Source organism: Bombyx mandarina, chromosome 18 (assembly GCF_030267445.1).
Source record: "Bombyx mandarina strain Sakado chromosome 18, ASM3026744v2".
In the NCBI taxonomy this organism is placed as follows: domain Eukaryota; kingdom Metazoa; phylum Arthropoda; class Insecta; order Lepidoptera; family Bombycidae; genus Bombyx; species Bombyx mandarina.
This window is the reverse complement of record NC_143224.1, coordinates 10,872,906-10,890,445: the sequence shown is the minus strand read 5'-3', so window position 1 is coordinate 10,890,445 and position 17,540 is coordinate 10,872,906. Positions and strand designations below refer to the sequence as shown.

General features: G+C 35.7%; 2 protein-coding genes across 3 annotated transcripts; both read left to right on the top strand.

Moving 5' to 3' along the window:
- Nucleotides 1–79: 79 nt before the first annotated feature.
- On the top strand, nucleotides 80–2,800 carry LOC114252584 (uncharacterized). The gene is made up of 4 exons (XM_089735037.1): nucleotides 80–292; nucleotides 363–769; nucleotides 893–1,341; nucleotides 1,940–2,800. Exons 1-4 carry the CDS (start codon nucleotides 182–184, stop codon nucleotides 2,173–2,175), a joined length of 1,203 nt encoding a protein of 400 aa, XP_089591163.1. The 5' UTR covers nucleotides 80–181; the 3' UTR covers nucleotides 2,176–2,800.
- On the top strand, nucleotides 1,950–15,713 carry LOC114240585 (uncharacterized). Of its 2 annotated transcripts, none has more exons than XM_089735034.1 (2): nucleotides 1,950–2,074; nucleotides 12,884–15,713. In XM_089735034.1, exon 2 carries the CDS (start codon nucleotides 12,971–12,973, stop codon nucleotides 15,524–15,526), a length of 2,556 nt encoding a protein of 851 aa, XP_089591160.1. In that variant the 5' UTR covers nucleotides 1,950–2,074; nucleotides 12,884–12,970; the 3' UTR covers nucleotides 15,527–15,713. The 2 variants fall into 2 exon arrangements, with proteins under 2 accessions (XP_089591160.1, XP_028026973.2); XM_028171172.2 differs by lacking the exon at nucleotides 1,950–2,074 and adding an exon at nucleotides 11,067–11,536.
- Nucleotides 15,714–17,540: the final 1,827 nt, after the last annotated feature.

Sequence of the window (17,540 nt, the reverse complement as noted above, 5' to 3'; positions counted from 1 at the left end):
TGGGAAACATATTTATGACCTAAAGGTCTCTGTCACCAGGTCATAAAATAAAAATTTTTTTATGGGAAACGTCAATGTTAGACTAAGTTTATCACAATATTCACAATGTTTTGATTTTCTGAAGTTCGTCGCCACTTACTTTTGTGAATGTAATAAAATTTTAATACTTAAACATAATAATATGGATACCTTATTGTGTAGAATATGCTTGGAACCGGGGGCCAGTCTGTTCATTTTTGAAAGTTGCACTGAAAATATAAATTCCAAAATTTTCGTTTGCCTAAATGAGAAGGTAAAACACTGGTTGTGTATAAAGAATAATAAATGGAAAATTTTCGATTGAGAGAGATTTGTTCTTTCAGATTAAAGATATAGCTGGTTACCCTCGTAACATTTGTGCCAAATGCAACAATATTCTGGATACATTCATTAGTTTCATTGATAAATATAGAAAATCCAATCAGTTTCTATCGAAACAGTTTGCTGACGTGAAGGTAGAAAATACTAGTGAATATGAAGAACCTGTGGAATCTGACACAGATATTGCAATAAAGGAGGAAATAGTAAATGGAAAGGAAGGAAAAGAAGACAATGCTCAAAGTTTAACAGAATTAATTAAACCTTTGCAGTTGGATATAGAAAAGGTTAAAGTGGAACCTTTGAAAAAAAGATTGTCAAGTAATTCTAAGTCTAGAAATAGAACACAAACAAATAAAATAGCATCATCAATTTTAGAGGGCAATTTTATATGGGCAGATAATAAATGGTGGTAATATTATATTTACATTTACATATGATGTACTGAAATTAATATTTTTATTGTACTATGCCAGATAGTTCTACTAACTCCATAAATAATAACATTAACAAATAAAATTAAAATATTTTGCAGTGTAACAGTGGGTGAAACTATAATTAGGAAAACCAAAAAAGTAGTTAAACAGGCAAAAATCAAGCCTAAAGTTAAAGTTAAAAAGAATTTAGATCCTGCAAAACTATGTGACCTTTGTGGTGAAGTCTGCAAAAATACAGACAAACTCGCAACACACAAGAAACTGAAACATTTTAGTATTCCGAAACAATGCCCGAAATGCTCCAAAATATTATCATCAGAATACTACCTCAACCGTCACATTAAGAGGAGACATGATGCTGAAAGCAAGAATTTTAAATGTACAATATGCTCTCTCAGTTTTGCATTCAAAGGAGAATTAGGCAGTCATATAAAACACGTTCATAACAAGAAGAACCTACCGAAAAAAGTATTTTCCTGCAAAATATGTGGCAAGGTGTACAAGTGTCCTAAGTCTGTCATAGTACACGAGAGATCCATACATACAGGTTAATAATATAATTGTATATTAACATATTTATACGTATTATATATAACTTTGACTATAGTGTGATGTATATTGGCAGTTCGCACTGCTCATATGCGTTTATTAGTGCAGACAGGCAGAAGAGCTCACCTGAAATTGGATTGTAATTAAGGCATAAAAAATTCCAAAATAATAGTAAAATTGTGAAATAATTTATATTAAATATCAAATAATGACAAAGGGGTGCTTACATACTGAGAGTGGCATGGTAGACTGGTAATAATGTCTAAATTGTATAAACACAAGAATTCTTGAGGTTACTGTTAGTCTGATTTAGATATAAATCCGTATTTTTTTTACGCTTCGTAATAAACACAGCTATAGTGTTTCTGATAATCCTACCTTTCAAAGTAGAATACTTGATTGCTTTGCAGCTATAGTAAGAATAATACTATTACTTTTTCTGGATAAATTCCTTATAACCCAAACAATATTTTGCCTAATTTCTTTTGTGATGGTAGCACGTAATGAAACGTATATAATTTACTAATTAATATTAGAATTTTTTTAGATAAATTATATGATAAATACATTATCAATGAGATTCTTTGTTTTTACAGGTCAAAGACCGGCAGAGTGCAGTATATGTGGTGCTCGGTTCTATCATGATGATTATTTGAAGGAGCACATGCGATTACATACAGGAGAAACACCATACAAATGCCCTATTTGCAGTCGAGGCTACGCTCAAAGAGGTAACATGAAGAGTCATCTACGCAATCACAGGAGGTCAGACCTCGATCCGGTAGCATTAAGTAAAATTAGACCAAATTATTTAAAATTTATGAAACCATGAAAAACAATGTTATATAAACCATTTAGAAACATGTTATCTTAGTTTTAACAAACTTTGTATAAATTAAGCTGGCTAATATTGTTATGTTTATCAGATACATGTTCTTATATCATTAGACAATATAGTTTTGTCTTTAAAATGTTAAATTAAATTTGAATGTATATTGAATTTATATTGAATTTATTAATTGACAAATTGAATTATATAAAAAGAGGTTTATTAATGACAAATGCCATATTGATAATGCACCCTGTCCTGGCGTAGCTGGAATAGCCTCTTATGCTATCAGCGTATAGGTAGCGCAAAAAAAAGATAATTCATCTAGTATTGCCACTTTTCTAAGCATTATAAGCACTAAGCTGAAAAACTATTTATTAATTGCGCTATAAGATTAAACATCTCATAAGCTAATAAATCAGCTCGTATTGTTAAAAAGAACAAACCACTGAAATTGGGTTGACTATAAAATAAAAGCTTAGATTACATTTTGCAAAAATTACTGAGAAAATAGTGCTGTTATTTTCTTTATAATACTTTATATATAAGCTCATTAAGACAAACCTAATAAGCTTCACCTCGGTCATTTTACTGGTAAATAATAATTATTTGACTGCCTCACACATCTGAGTCGTCTATTATCAAAGGCGGCAATCTGTACATTTGAACAAAAAATTTTTATTGATATGTCAATACAGATTTATTTGAATATAATATAATTATTTATTTGATCTTACTGTATAAATGAAAGTAGTTATTTGTGTAACAAGAGAGCAAAGTTGTTTTTTGTTTAGAGTGCTGATTTTTGGTGCCGAGCAAGCGAAGGATTCTATGATTGATTGCGTTTATGATTCTATGCGTAGCGGGAGAATCTTGAGCGTAGTGAGGGACTCAACAGGACGAGATGCAAAAAACTTTGCTCTCTTATTACACACATAACTTTTCACCTCAGCATTGAGAACACATATTACGTAGGAGACGGAAATGAACAGGAATAGATTGAAATAACTATTAAAAAAAAACGTAATTTCTTTATCTATACTAATATTATAAAGAGGAAAGATTTGTTTGTTTGTTTGTTTGTTTCGAATAGGCTCCGAAACTACTGGACCGATTTGAAAAATTATTTTTCCATTAGAAGCCGACATTGTCCCTGATGAACATAGGCTACTTCTTTTTTTTTTTTTTATTTGTTTCATGTGTGTTTTAATGTTTCCGAAGCGAAGCGAGGGCGGTTCGCTAGTTACAAATATCTTTAAATTTTAGGGTATTACGTGTTTCCGAACGTGTTTTCTTTAAGGTCGAATTCCAAAATCGAATTTCGAAGGGGTTTGTTTTTTTCACTCGCTTTTTTATATGCGTGTGAAAGAGACAGAGCACAGTAAAATTCGAATGTTACAAATTTATGGCTGAACAATGTCAATTCGTGGCACTGAAGATTGAAAAATTAAAAAGCTACTTTGACCCACGCTCGAATCAAAATCGCGTTTTGTTCACTGTTGTCTCACTGCAAAAGCGGCATGCTTGAGCTGCTGAGGTGAAAAACATATTTTTTATTACTTGTCAGAGTTCCATTAACGTCTAGATTAAATACATCCAAAGATTCTAATTACTATAAACCACTATTTAAATTAAAACCGACTTCACGAAATGGAACACACTGAACAGTTTGAATATTTTGCAATACGACAAGTATAACGTCGATAAACTGACTCACGGCGCACTGGTTGTTTAGCTGCACCCTCAGACACAGCCCACTGAGTTTCTCGCCGGATCTTCTCAGTGAGTCGCGTTTCCGATCCGGTGGTAGATTCTGCAAAGCACGGCTCTTGCTAGGGTTCGTGTTAGCAACGTCGTCAGGTTTGAGCCCCCGTGAGCTCACCTACTAGTTAAGGCTACGCTGATATAGCCTCTCAAAGCTCGCAGCTTAGGTAGGAAAAAAAAAAGTTTAGCTGCCGCAAGAGCCCATAGAGTACAACGTGGTATTGAATAGCTACTGACTCGTCAAATCTGAACGCAAACTCTTTTTCATTTGCCTATTCGCTAGTAGCGTCGAGGGTCTATTCCAGGTCTATTCCAGCCCTGTGAGCGTTTGAAAACTAGGGAATTGTCGTGTTACACAAAGAAAGAGGACTGTCGGTAAATATTTGATTTAAAAAAAAATGAATAAGTATAATTAGGTATTTATACATCTCGGCGGTCCGTGCTGGAATCATGGTCCAGGCGGCTGGCCGATCCTTCGGCTGGTCGTAGGACCGTCGAGGCGATTCGCCCAGTCCATTCGCCCCATTGGGTGAATCGTGACAGAGGACGCCTCACTTTCCGGCTCACGCAGGTCCTCACTTTGCATGGTTGCTTCGGTGACAGGAACTCACCGGATCAGAGCCGAGCCGACGGCAGAGTGCCACCATTGTGATTGCGACTTGGACACGGCAGAGCATACGCTCGTCGCCTGCCCCGCATGGGAGGGGTGGCGCCGTGTCCTCGTCGCAAAAATAGGAAACGACTTGTCGTTGCCGAGTGTTGTGGCATCGATGCTCGGCGACGACGAGTCGTGGAAGGCGATGCTCGACTTTTGCGAGTGCATCATCTCGCAAAAGGAGGCGGCGGGGCGCGTTAGAGACGCGCAAGCCCGCTGCCTTCGAGCGGGGGCCAGGGAGGCGGATCTCGCCCAAACCCTGGCCCTCTAAGTGTTTTGGGTCTCCCTCATATGTCGGTCTGGGGACCGGCGAGGGGGACCTAAGAAGACGTCGTGCAAGCTGCTCTGCACGCGTTTTACGCAAGAGCATCCGGGTGATGGAAGGCCGGCTATCCTCGACCCACGCTGGTTCTGACCCAGCGGGGTGTTCCGTAGGATAGCTCACTCTAACCGGCGCCATGTAGGCGGGCTCCGGATAGCCTGCCGACCGAGAGGGCTGGTGGTCGTGGCGCCGACGACCGCCAGTTCGGCGTCCCGAGGGGGAGGGTGATGGGAGAGATGTGCTCCGCACTAAACACTTCACTTTCCCCCCTTTGCCTTTTCATGAGTTCTGTCTCACGTGAGGTTTGGACGTTGGTTGTTGAGCGACAGGAGGTTTTAGTCGGTTCGACTCCGACATGCTCCGCCCGCCGTCCCCAGTGGAGGTCGGAAGTCCGGCGATTTCCTAATGACCAAAAAAAAAAAGAAGTTATTTATACATACCTACATAATATTGTAATGCATAAACACTGAAGCTTATAGGTTACTACCTGGAAGAGTCGGTGTAGTGTCCTGTGGGAATGTTTTTTCGGAATGAAAGGTAGCCTATATCAATCTCCTGACCTAATGCAATCTCTGAAGAAATAATGTCAATCGGTTGCTTCGTTTTGATGTAAAAGAAAGACAAACTTTTTTTTTTTTTATATAGTATGAAGATAGAATTTTGGGAACTACCTTATTTATATTAAGCATGTAAGTTTTACTTAATTACTTACTTAAATAAAACTTTATTAATAAACGGTGGTTCAAAGGAGCAAAAATAGGAAAAGAGAAAAAAAAGGAGCGTAAATACCACTTTTATCAATAAAAGGGTAGGTAAGGATTATTTTATTGGTATATTATTACACATATGTATGCCTGACATTGGGGTTTCCTTAGGCGCATTGTATTGTTTTGTTATGATAAAAATAATAAAAAACTTGGAGGATTTGTAAAGTGATGTGAAAACTCACAAAACAAGGGAAAGGCCTTTGTTTTTATTTGAAACTAGCGACCCGCCCTCGCTACCCTTCGGAAACATGAAATGTTATTATTGACTAGCGATCCGGCCTCGCTTCGCTTCGGAAACATTAAATTTTATTATTGAATAGTTGAATTCCGCGATGTTACCCGCGGTTATTGTCGTATCGCGGGTGACGCCGCGAAGCGAAGCTATTCTAAAAAAAGTAGCCTAAGTTACTCCTTATATCATCAGCTACCTATCAGTGAAGGTCTCTTCAAAATTGGTCCAGCCGTTTCAGAGATTAGCCGGAACAAACAGACAGAAAGACAGACAAAAATCGTAAAAAATGTTATTTTGGTCTATGTACCGTATATATATTCATATGTATGTAGTAAAAAGCGGTTATTTCAATATTACAAACAGACAGACTACAATTTTATTTATATGTATAGATAAGTAAAAAAAAAATATTCCAAGGAAAATCTTATATATGTTTTGGTGAAGATCGATGTATCTTTTATGTAGTTTACAAATACAATATTTTTCTTGAGTATTCAAATGTGCAATTGTTAAATTTTATTGAAGTTTAATTATGGTATGTAAAAAATTAAATTGAGTTAATATACGATTGATTTTTCTGTCGTTTTAGTGAATATCACCCTGTAATATTCGTATTTATTAAATAAACTAGCTGACCCGGCAGACTTCGTAGTGCCTCAATCAATAAATAAAAGACCTAAACTTTTGTGTAAAATAAACTTAAAACAAACAAAAGGAATCCGTTCGACGGGAGACACATCAAAGGCAAAATAAAATTGTTATTTTTATTTAATTTCGAGCATTTTCATATTCAAATCTACCTTTTAAACCTTCTCTGGACTTCCACAAATAATTCTAGACCAAAATTAACCAAATCGGTCCAGCCGTTCTCGAGTTTTAGCGAGACTAACGAACAGCAATTCATTTTTATATATTATATAGATTATATGCGAATCGTTTGATTGGAATGATGATTTTTTGAATAATTTTTCCCTGAGATCATCAGATAGCCTGAGACTGAAAATGCCGGCGCATTCATCTTCATTCTTTGATAACTCATTCACCATCCAGGCGGTTCGATTGTGGAATGCTCTGCCGGATGCAGCGGAAGTACTCCAACTTTAAACTGCTTTAAAAGAATGCTGAAGGAACATTACCTATCCGCCTAGTGTTCTTTGCTTGTTTATGCTTTATCCTTACTGTTTATTTATTATGTGTATGTAAGTATATTGGAATATAAATCATATTATGGTGATTTCGTATTGTACTTAGTCTGGCCATAAATACTGTTACAAAGGAAAACAAAAAAAAATCTATGACAAATAACATTTATATTACTTTTACAGTGTGTTAGTTTAATACATAAATATAAAACAATTTAAAGTATAAAAAGCTTATTCGAAGTGGTCTCCATTGGCTGCAATACAGTCCTTTTAACGTCGAGGCCAGTTATCAATAGAAGCACGCACTCTTTCCATGGGAAAAATTTTCACTGCCAATCGTACGGATTGTTTTAGGGACTCCAAATTATCATGGCGCTTAGAGCAAGCCGTACTCAACTAAAACTGACCATAAATCATAATCCAGTGGATTAAGATCGGGACTAGACGACGGCTAGTCTTCAGCTTTGATGAAGTCCGAAACGTTCGTTTCCAACCAAGACTGCGTAGACCGAGCTTTATGAACTGGCGCCGAGTCTTGCTGGAAGGACCATTCTGGATTATTAAACATGGTGTTGTTAAGGGGCTTCACTACCTTCTCATGAATGGTATCTTGATACACTTGTGCCGATGTTTTGATACCTTTTTCACAAAAATATGGCTCAGTCACTCCTTCATAGCTAATACCCCACCAAACCATCATTGAAGTCGGATAGTGCCCACGTTGCACTCTGTCGACTAATTTGGATGCTTCCTTAGAGCTTTGGGCATAAATACGGTCATTTTGTTTGTTAAAATGTTGCTCAATTGTAAAAAATTTCTCATCCGTAAACAAAAGTTTTCTATGACCTCCCTTTGCGTACCGCTTCAGTAGTTGTTTCGATTTTACTACCCTATTCTCTTTTAAATTATCAGTTAAGAAATGACCAGTACGTCTCTTATAGGCTGCAAGTCCTAAGTCATCTTTTAAAATACGCGACATGGTTCTAGGTGCTATCTTCATCTCCCCAGATAAAATCTTTTGCTTTCGGACAGGATTTCTTCGAATTCTTTCCCTTACTGCTTTGACCACCTTTTTCGTACGAACACTAATTGGGAGGGCCATATCTTTTTCTGTCATAAACAGAGGAGGTCTCATTGCACCTATTAATAGCCCGGTACACAAACATTTTACTAATACCAAGCGTATGGAGAGTTTTAAAAATTGCATCTGGCTCCATACCTTCTTTGTGTAAGAACACCGATTCATTTTAATATCGCAAAATATTGTACAATGTATTGGCGCCAAAATGAGAAAACTCAATGAGCAATCATATAAAAATGACAGATTCCAAATTCAAATGTAATATTTTGTTTATTTTTAATTGTAACAGTATTTATGGCCAGACTAACTATTTAATGGTAGGTATATATATTTATTGTATGGATGTATTTTCTTTAATAATGTATTGTTAAATAGTACACCGTAACATACCTGCTGTGTCTTTATCTGTCCAAAATTTCGGGTAATTATACGGTTGTCTGGAAGAGATCGCTTTTAGCGATAAGACCGCCTATTGTACAAACGTATCTGCTTGTTCACTGTTTTCTGATGTTAATTGTGTTTTGGTGTGCAATAAAGTATGTTCTCTCTCTCTCTCTCTCTCTCTCTCTCTCTCTCTCTCTCTCTCTCTCTCTCTCTCTCTCTCTCTCTCTCTCTCTCTCTCACTCTCACTCTCTCTAAATGTGTACATATGTACCGTACATACTTAAAGGGATCTATGATGATGAGTTTAGAAACGTTAGACATCTGGGTCTACGAAGCGTGTTTGGTTCCCTTTGTTTTGTTCCATGTAGAGTGCTGGTGTATGTATGTGTAGTTTATCCGATAATCAAAATAAACAATAATAACAATACGTCTCGACCACATGTGTCGGTCTCCGGTAGCCACTTAACCGCTAGCTTCATCCATCTGTAAAAATAAATTTTCAAAGCACAGCGGTAGAGATACCTACTCTGTCTAGACTAATAAGCCGCGTGAAGTGCGCCTGATACTCTGTAACAAGTGGGAAAAACTGTTGATTTATTAATCTAATTAGTCTGACGTTAATTTCATAGTTTCATCAGAGAAGCCCCGAACACGAAATTGCTGTTAAGTTGGATAATAAAAGAAGATCTTTTCTTCACCTGGTGTTAAGGAGCCCATAGACATCAACCATATAAAAGCCGCTATCCACCTTGAGACACGAGATCGAAATTTCAGTTTTTATATCACAACGACTGGCCCTTCAAATCGAAACGCATTACTGCTTCACGCATGAAATAAAATAAAATTCCAGTCGGCACGGCTGGTGGTACCTATCCGTGTGGACTCACAAGATCCCCAATCACCTTATTAAACTAAGCCTTATTTAATATAACACAATATTAATGGTATCCCAATCTAATTAAGACTTTGATAACATGGTTGAAAGCTCAATTCAAGCGCTTCGATTTATATAAGGATGTCTATGGACAAGTAACATACCACTAAGTGCGTCGTAAGCTTGTTGCTAAAAGACGCCAGCAGAAAAGGATAAAAAGATGCCAGTCCCTACATATATGCCCTGGCGTCGTCCTCGCCAATCATGTCGCGTTGCCGCACTGAACCGCATATTATCATAAAGCACTGACGTTCGCAAAAATATACATATATAAAGACATACGCAAAAAATGCGTTTCCTGCCAGTGGAGCAGCCTACAGAAACTTTAATTGAATTTTCTTAAGTCTATTTGAGTTTGAGGGCGAGCCCCCAGACCGAACATTACGTCCGTGCAGACGAGATACCACAACTTGAATGCCGACATTGCCGACCGTCCAAATTTTATTGAAGCAACGACAACAGGAATGGGCTGAGGGATAGAAAGTTAGGAAGGCTGTCGATTGTCAACACGCAACACGCAGGTTCGATTCTTAATAACCGAATCAGGGGTACATACAGATTGGTAGGAAAAATACATTGTGCATATTATTAGTACGCAATGGATAATCACATAGTAACGCTGGCTACAAATCCGGACTCGGTTCCCGGCCGTGGTCGGTAACTTTGTGAAGTGTATTAGTATCGGAGTCTCTCTATGCTTATCTCGTATTTTTCCACCATCTACAGTACAAGAAGATATTTTTGATCGTGATGAGGTAATTCTGCCCAAACCAAAGAGGTAATATTTGATAACCACATAATAAAGTTGTTGCTTCCACGATTATAGAGTGATATATTATTATTATATACGATTATATATTATTATTATTATATTATCATAGGCTTTTGTATTCGAAGATAAAACTCAAAACATGATTGTAAACAAATAATATTCGTAAAACTATCTGAATCTTAAAAGTATCTTAACTTTTAATACCTATATTGTCATTCATCACAATTGTATGGGACCGCATAATAAAATTAAAGCATTATTATTTTAGTGATGATCCGTATAGAGATGTACCAGTAAAACGTATTGAGGACCGCGTCTTACGAGTACGCGTATGTATAAATACGTGCTCCGAATACTGGTTCGACGAGAAAATAAAGATGTCAATAAAATCCGTCGTGAACGTCCAGACGTCCTCGTGGCCTAAAGGATAAGAGACCCGGTATACTACTACGGTTGTTGTTCGAATCTCGCAAGGCACACACAAATTGTTCTAATGAAATACATACTTAAATCATTTTCCCTAAATGACTTCCAAGTGAAGGAATAATATCGTGTAAAAAAAACTCGGAATAAAAGTTTGAATTTACATAATTACACTACAGCTTAGATACATACCTCAAGTCCTAAGATAGGTGGCGTGTCTTCGTGTCGTGTCTTTAGACCCCGGTAACCACTTAACACCAGGAGATCTGTGACCTCATTCACTAGCCTAAAAAAATCACATACTTAAATTTGTTATTGTAGTAAATGCTTTTTTAATGTTATCCAGGTCACACTACCTTGTCTTTTGAGTGTTCCAAGCTGTCTGTCAATGTAAAAGTCATCACATGGTTTACTTTTGAGGTTAGTCATAAGTGTGTGCGCTCCTTAATCAGTAGATACGGGTAATAGACCGGATTCTTCAATCTACCACTATAAATTCCCTATCTTCCATAGTAGTAGTATGCTCAACGTATTTTCTTATTTAACATCGTCAACTATCCCTCTTAATTCCTTGGCATCGCTGGTACGTCCTCCCTCTCTCTGATTCGCAAACCCGAAAGATGTGTTTTAAATCTAGTTACAAAACCTGTTTCCATTATAGTATATGTATATATTGGTCTCAGCACTAGCTTATATGATAAAAAACACGTTGCCGCATTGAACCATTCGAATTGACTTTATGAAAATTTGACAGGAATACGTTCACAATGCCCCTTTTCTGACTTTTGAATCATTACGCTGCTTATGTGATTGTTTGTGGACATATTTACCGAAAAATTAGCGAAAAATTACATTTTTGTTTATCGCGAATTGAACTGAACTGATTGAGTAAGTTGTCTTAGTTTATTATATTTTAATAGACTCAGATTTGATATGACGAATAATGTACTTTATATTACTTCAATGTTGACACCACGTTATCGCGAAATGCCGCGAATAATTGACGCTTTGATAAAACTTTGCTATTTGATTGATTGTTTTAAGTTAGCTTTTGTAGTTGTTATTCGAACAACTCTTAATAAATCTATCAAGATTAAACTACCACTATTAATGTGTTACTTAAAAATATAAAAGCTTGTACTACTACTCTACTACTACTACAGACGTATTTCATTACATTAAATTTTATTTAAAAACTATCCCTTTTTAATAGTACGAATGCAATTATTTTCGGGAATATTTCACTCTACACTGAATAAGCTTCACAACAACTCAACTGCCGCAAAGACCGACGCTTAGGGATGTTGTAATATTTTAACCGACTTCAAAAAAGGAGGAGGTTCTCAATTCGACTGTTTTTTTTATGTTTGTTACCTCATAACTTTTGACTGGGTGAATCGATTTTGATGATTCTTTTTTTCTTAGAAAGCTGACGCTCCCCGTGTGGTCCCATTTCATTTAGTCCAGTTCTGATAATGGTATCCATGAGGAAACCATATAAGTCTTAAATTTGCATTAAGTACGTGCGCGACAAATAGATGAATAACTCAATATCACGCCAACCGATTTCGATGATTATTGTTTTTAGTGTATATTAATTTGTTTTGGAAATTATTATTTTTCTGTTTGAAGTCGGTTTTTGTTAAAACATGTCTATTTACAATTATATGCTTTTATGACATTCGTATAAGAGGATTGGTTTGTGTTGATATTAACATAGCATCATACCTAGGTATATTTTAGGGTGTATACTTAAGGTTTCCACGTAAAGTGTGATGCGATCTACTAGACTTGAGATTGAGTCAGAGACCGACAAAATATACACTAATTACAACACAACAACCAGCGCCAATATAGTAATACTTATCGTTAACTTTTGTGTGATTTAGAAATATAAACGCAAAGTTGGAGAATTAAACATTGAATTATAAATATGGAATACTATTGAAAAAATAATTCATCCTTTTGTAATGTCATTGTTTGCTTAGGTACCTAGATTTATTTTAATACACCATATTAAAAGATTAACTATTTTATTATTTATCTGTACTCAAAATATGATTATAAATACGGTTAACATAACTATTGTTATCTTAGAAAGAGCTAAGATCACTAAACCAATATTCAGTTTTTTTAAATAATCTATGATCTATTGATGGTTGGTTGGATTGATGGATGGAGGGTTGACGTTAAAATAGTTAAAATATTTATGTGTTATTTTTTTCTATATTCCAGATCCAGTACTTGGCGTATTTAGATATAGATATATAAAACATTCAGAAGAAAGCAAAATCAAGTATAACAAACATCTAAATCAACAAAATGGTCGACCCCAATGATCAGAGTACAGTCGATGCAATGATAAATGCTTTTAATAACAGTTTACAAATAAGCGATCGACAACAAGTGCTAACGTGCTTGGCTCAAGATGAATTCGGTTTACAACAAGACCGGGACCACGTATTCAGACTGGTAGACGGCATAGACAAAATAAAACCGATTTTGGACTCTATCGACCAAAGCACCAAAAGATTGACAATCGTTTGCAACATGCAAAACTTTTGGGTCACACTGATTATAGATTATGATAACGCTATAACGTATTACACAGACACTAGGAATCAGAAAATGGATGAAAGTTTGAAACAGATAGTCACAGATCACGTCCCAGATGGACAAATAGCTAATCTACAGCTCGGCAACGCGGCGTACGCGCTTGTTAATGCCAGATTAATTAACAAAAGGCTGGATAGCGAACAGCCCGTTGCCGAAGGTCTTTACAAAGAAATTAACGATTCAGTTCAAATAGTATTGCAGAAGCTCAATACGCTATTGACATATATGAAGCCATTAGGCGAAGCCACTTATATTAATGGTAGGAACGCTAATATTTTGGTATATTTTCTCGAAACAGTGGCCTTACAAGACATGAAACTTCGTGACGAGAACGGTGTGAAGCTTAATCTAGATCGAATTATCAACAAAACTGATACGGATCGCGTCGTTTCCATCAGAAACTATTTGGTTCATAGAAAACTAAATGCCAATACAAAAACATTCAATTGGATAGAGCCTGTAGACTTAAATGGTCTTCTCGAATATAGCAATCGTAAGAGTACCAACATATTTGTTTTACTACAAACATACTTAACGCACATCAAACAGAAACTACACGACGAGTTCACCGAGGGACCAGATAATTTAAAAACACCTAGTATGCTATTTAAGAAGCAGTTCGATATAGGAACAGCGATAGACAAAGATGAATGTGAGAAAAGAGTCACGTCTTTCGTGAGGACCGCGATGTCGGAAGCTTACGATAAAAAGAGATTAAAATCAAATAACGCTAGAGAACAAATATTTGAATTCATCATAAACGTTGTGCCCTATATGAAGCTACAGAAGAATAATATATTAAAAATTTTAGGGACCGAGAGAAATGATCAAATTCACGTCTTTTACCAGTACGTCAACAATGAATCAGAATTAGCGTTTGCTTTCAGACACTACATGCGCCAAAACAGAAAAAATCTCTACGCTTTTTGTTTAAGTAAAATAGTAGGTGATTTACTAAGTAAATCTGGAAACACATTTGATCATATAATACAGGTCAAAACGGATGTTGACACAGTAAAAGAAGCATTAACGAATAGTTCCTGTCAATTATTCAAGATCGGATACGGAAGTGACGTTGGAGATATCAGTTATAACGTTGCCGATAAAGTTACAGAGTTGCTTAATTTATTATTCTTTACCGATAACGAATCGGCAGTTCAGGATCGAATAAGGAATCAACAAAAGGCAGTACGCGTTAAAGGCCGACACATTGATCTGACTGCTGATGATCGCGAAAATTTGATAAGTTTCATAAAATATCTCCAAGAACAATATGCCATATTGATTTCAAATCATAGTGAAAACTCAGAAGAGTTCAAAAGTAACTGGCATAATAACCTAAAAATTAAATATGAAAAAGAATTCAGAAATAATTACGGTATAATGGGTGGACATTTAAAGCTGTTATTTTTGTATATTGAACAAAAATTGCAGATTATCGACACAGTTTATTGGTACAATCAAATAGGACAGATATTGATCGAAAATGTGCAAGCACTTGTTGATTTCAAAACAATAAACAACATGAATATTAAAGATGTTATTATTTTGTATAAAGATAAAAATAATAGCACGCTATCTAATGGCGTAGTTTTAAAGCACGGTAAAGTAAACTTGTCACTTTATGATCGTGAAACAAAAATAACACACATAACTATATGCATTACGAGATTGACGTCTGTCATACTTGAAATGCTGTTTAATGATGACGTTTTTAAAAATATCCAAGATGCATTCAACGATGAAAACTTTTTAGATTATCTAGAGATAAACAATTTACAGCAACCCGTATTTCTGAACGATTATCCGGACTTTGTAGTGCCTTACATGGGAAGATTATTGAACAAGAGCTACACGAATTTTCAAACATTCAATGTTTTATACCCGAAGAATTTGACGCTGCAGGAACGTAGGGAGAAAGTCCTAAGAAAATTAATGGAACCAAATTTCAAACATCATTTATACGGATTTATGTGCAAAGATTTTCCTTTATATTGGAAAATCGCAACGAGCATAATATTAAAAAACAACAATGCAAACTCAGGAAAACAACTGGAGGCTTTAGTAGAAGTGACGAAGAAGTGGATTAATAAAAATCAAAAACATAACAAAGAGATGTATGTCGATTTTCTAAATATACAAGAAGATCTCAATTTAGAATTGTATAATGACCTTGCATACGCTTTGAATGAATTACGAAAGTTAATAGATGAAAAGCAAAAGGAGAAAAATCAAAGACGTCACACTATTAACCAAGCATAGTAAAGTTGTTATCAATTTTCATAAAATAAAAAAAATACCTACACTATTGATCTTAAAACTTACATTGAAATTTAAATATTAATGATAGGTGCATTCCAAATATCAATCCGTTTCACTAATTTTATGACAAAAAAAACAAATATGTACATTTTTTTTAAAAGCGAATTAAAAAAGCTATTGAATTTACTATCCATCTTTTTTCATTTTACTATTCAGTAACCACTTCCTTTACTAATGGCGAATATTCCACGTAATTCAATTCCTGTCGACTTATCTTTGAAACTTAGGCATTGCCTAAAATTGCCTACTGTCAAAAGTTTCATAAAGAAAGTTATAAAGCATCGCCGAAACTCCTATAAGATATTTGTTTTAGCTTTAGATCTGGATCTCGGTTTTACTCGGACTGTTGATTTCACCGCATTCCGGGTGCAACAGTTGGCGTCAAAATGTCCATTTTGAATTTTACTGTCCAAAAGATAATAATAATGGCTTTTAACAAAACTTGCTGTATCTGTACCTACAGGAAATGTGATGACGTCTGGAAGGTGATGGTGTGATGAGAAAAAATAATATGTATGTAATTTAAGAAAAAATTAGAACCGTCTACTGTTCTACCATCGCACCAATAATTAATTACCGCATCGCACAAATAATTCATAAAATTGATAAGTTGCTAGCTCCCTCGCTACCTCCGCCCGGGTTCTGAGTAGGAGGTCGTAGGATCGACCGCAGATTCAGAAAAAAAGGGGTACTGCACAGACTGAATGATCCCCAGCGCGACGAACGCGTTCGTGTATACCTTGCGTTGCTTAACAGACAAAGAAACCAAGGAATTTTAAGCCGCATTGTTACTTGGGATGAAGAACGGATTCTTTTTTATTAATCATTTTTTTTATCGTAAGCGGTCGTCGTGTTGATTAGACCTGGCTTCAGCACCTAAAGCCTACGCAATCCCCAAATCGAAAATTTACCCTTAAAATGTCATAGTCACTGTTTGGTGGTCTAGTGCCAAAATATTCAATTAAAAATTCATCACAGCTCCTTCCCAAATGTTACCTGTATTACTACGGATGTGTACTGTGTAAGGAACGGACGGACGGAAGCTCACGAATCTCCGGCCAGCATAACAGACGGTCTCCAAGCTACAAGAGCTAGGGTTGAATTTTTTGAGTCATTTAGCATACTCACCAAACCTTTTGCCGAAAAACTTCTACTTTATTCAAAGTTTGGATAAATTCTTGTCAGGATAAAAATTCAATACTTCCCCGAAAAAGAAAAGAAAACAAGGTCTTAGGTAAATTCAAATCGTGTTACGATTTACTGATTTCACTGAGTGTGAAGATACACAGAGGCCGCCTACAACACTATTCACAACTTCAAGGGTAATTAATATTAACTTACAGTTAACGTCTTTATTGTTATTAACCCTCCGGTTAGTCTTTATAACCTGAAGTCGTTTGGTTTAATCCCAATAGAGAATTCCTTGCAGACTGGGTCAACTTTTATTGCGGCAAAACAATCTGGCCCTGTTGACAGTTTTAGACGAGAAGTCTACAACCTTGCTCAATGAGTTTTTTCAATTAAGTAATAGCGTATTTGGTAGTAAATGTGTAATAATGTAAGGTCTTCATGTAATGTTATATAAAGTTGTTTTTGTTTTTTTATATAATGAACAGCTTTTTTTTGAATGCATGCAATCGGTACCTGTAATTGTGTTAGCATTTAGTGTGAAATCAATGTATATGATACCTGTAATGTTCTGTGCTGATGTATAACATGTTGGTACCCAATAAATAAAATAAAAAATAAACAAATAAAAATAAATATGGCTTTTCACGACTCCGTCATGGCCCACCAGTTCCTCAACGTTTTAAGTTTGATATTGTACTAAATTTTAACAACATGGGACTTTAAGCAATAAAATGAACGGGTGATCATTGTTAATACAAGAAAACAACACATTTTTTTTTTTCATTCTTCATTCAATCTTGATTGCGCTTAATAATTTGTATTA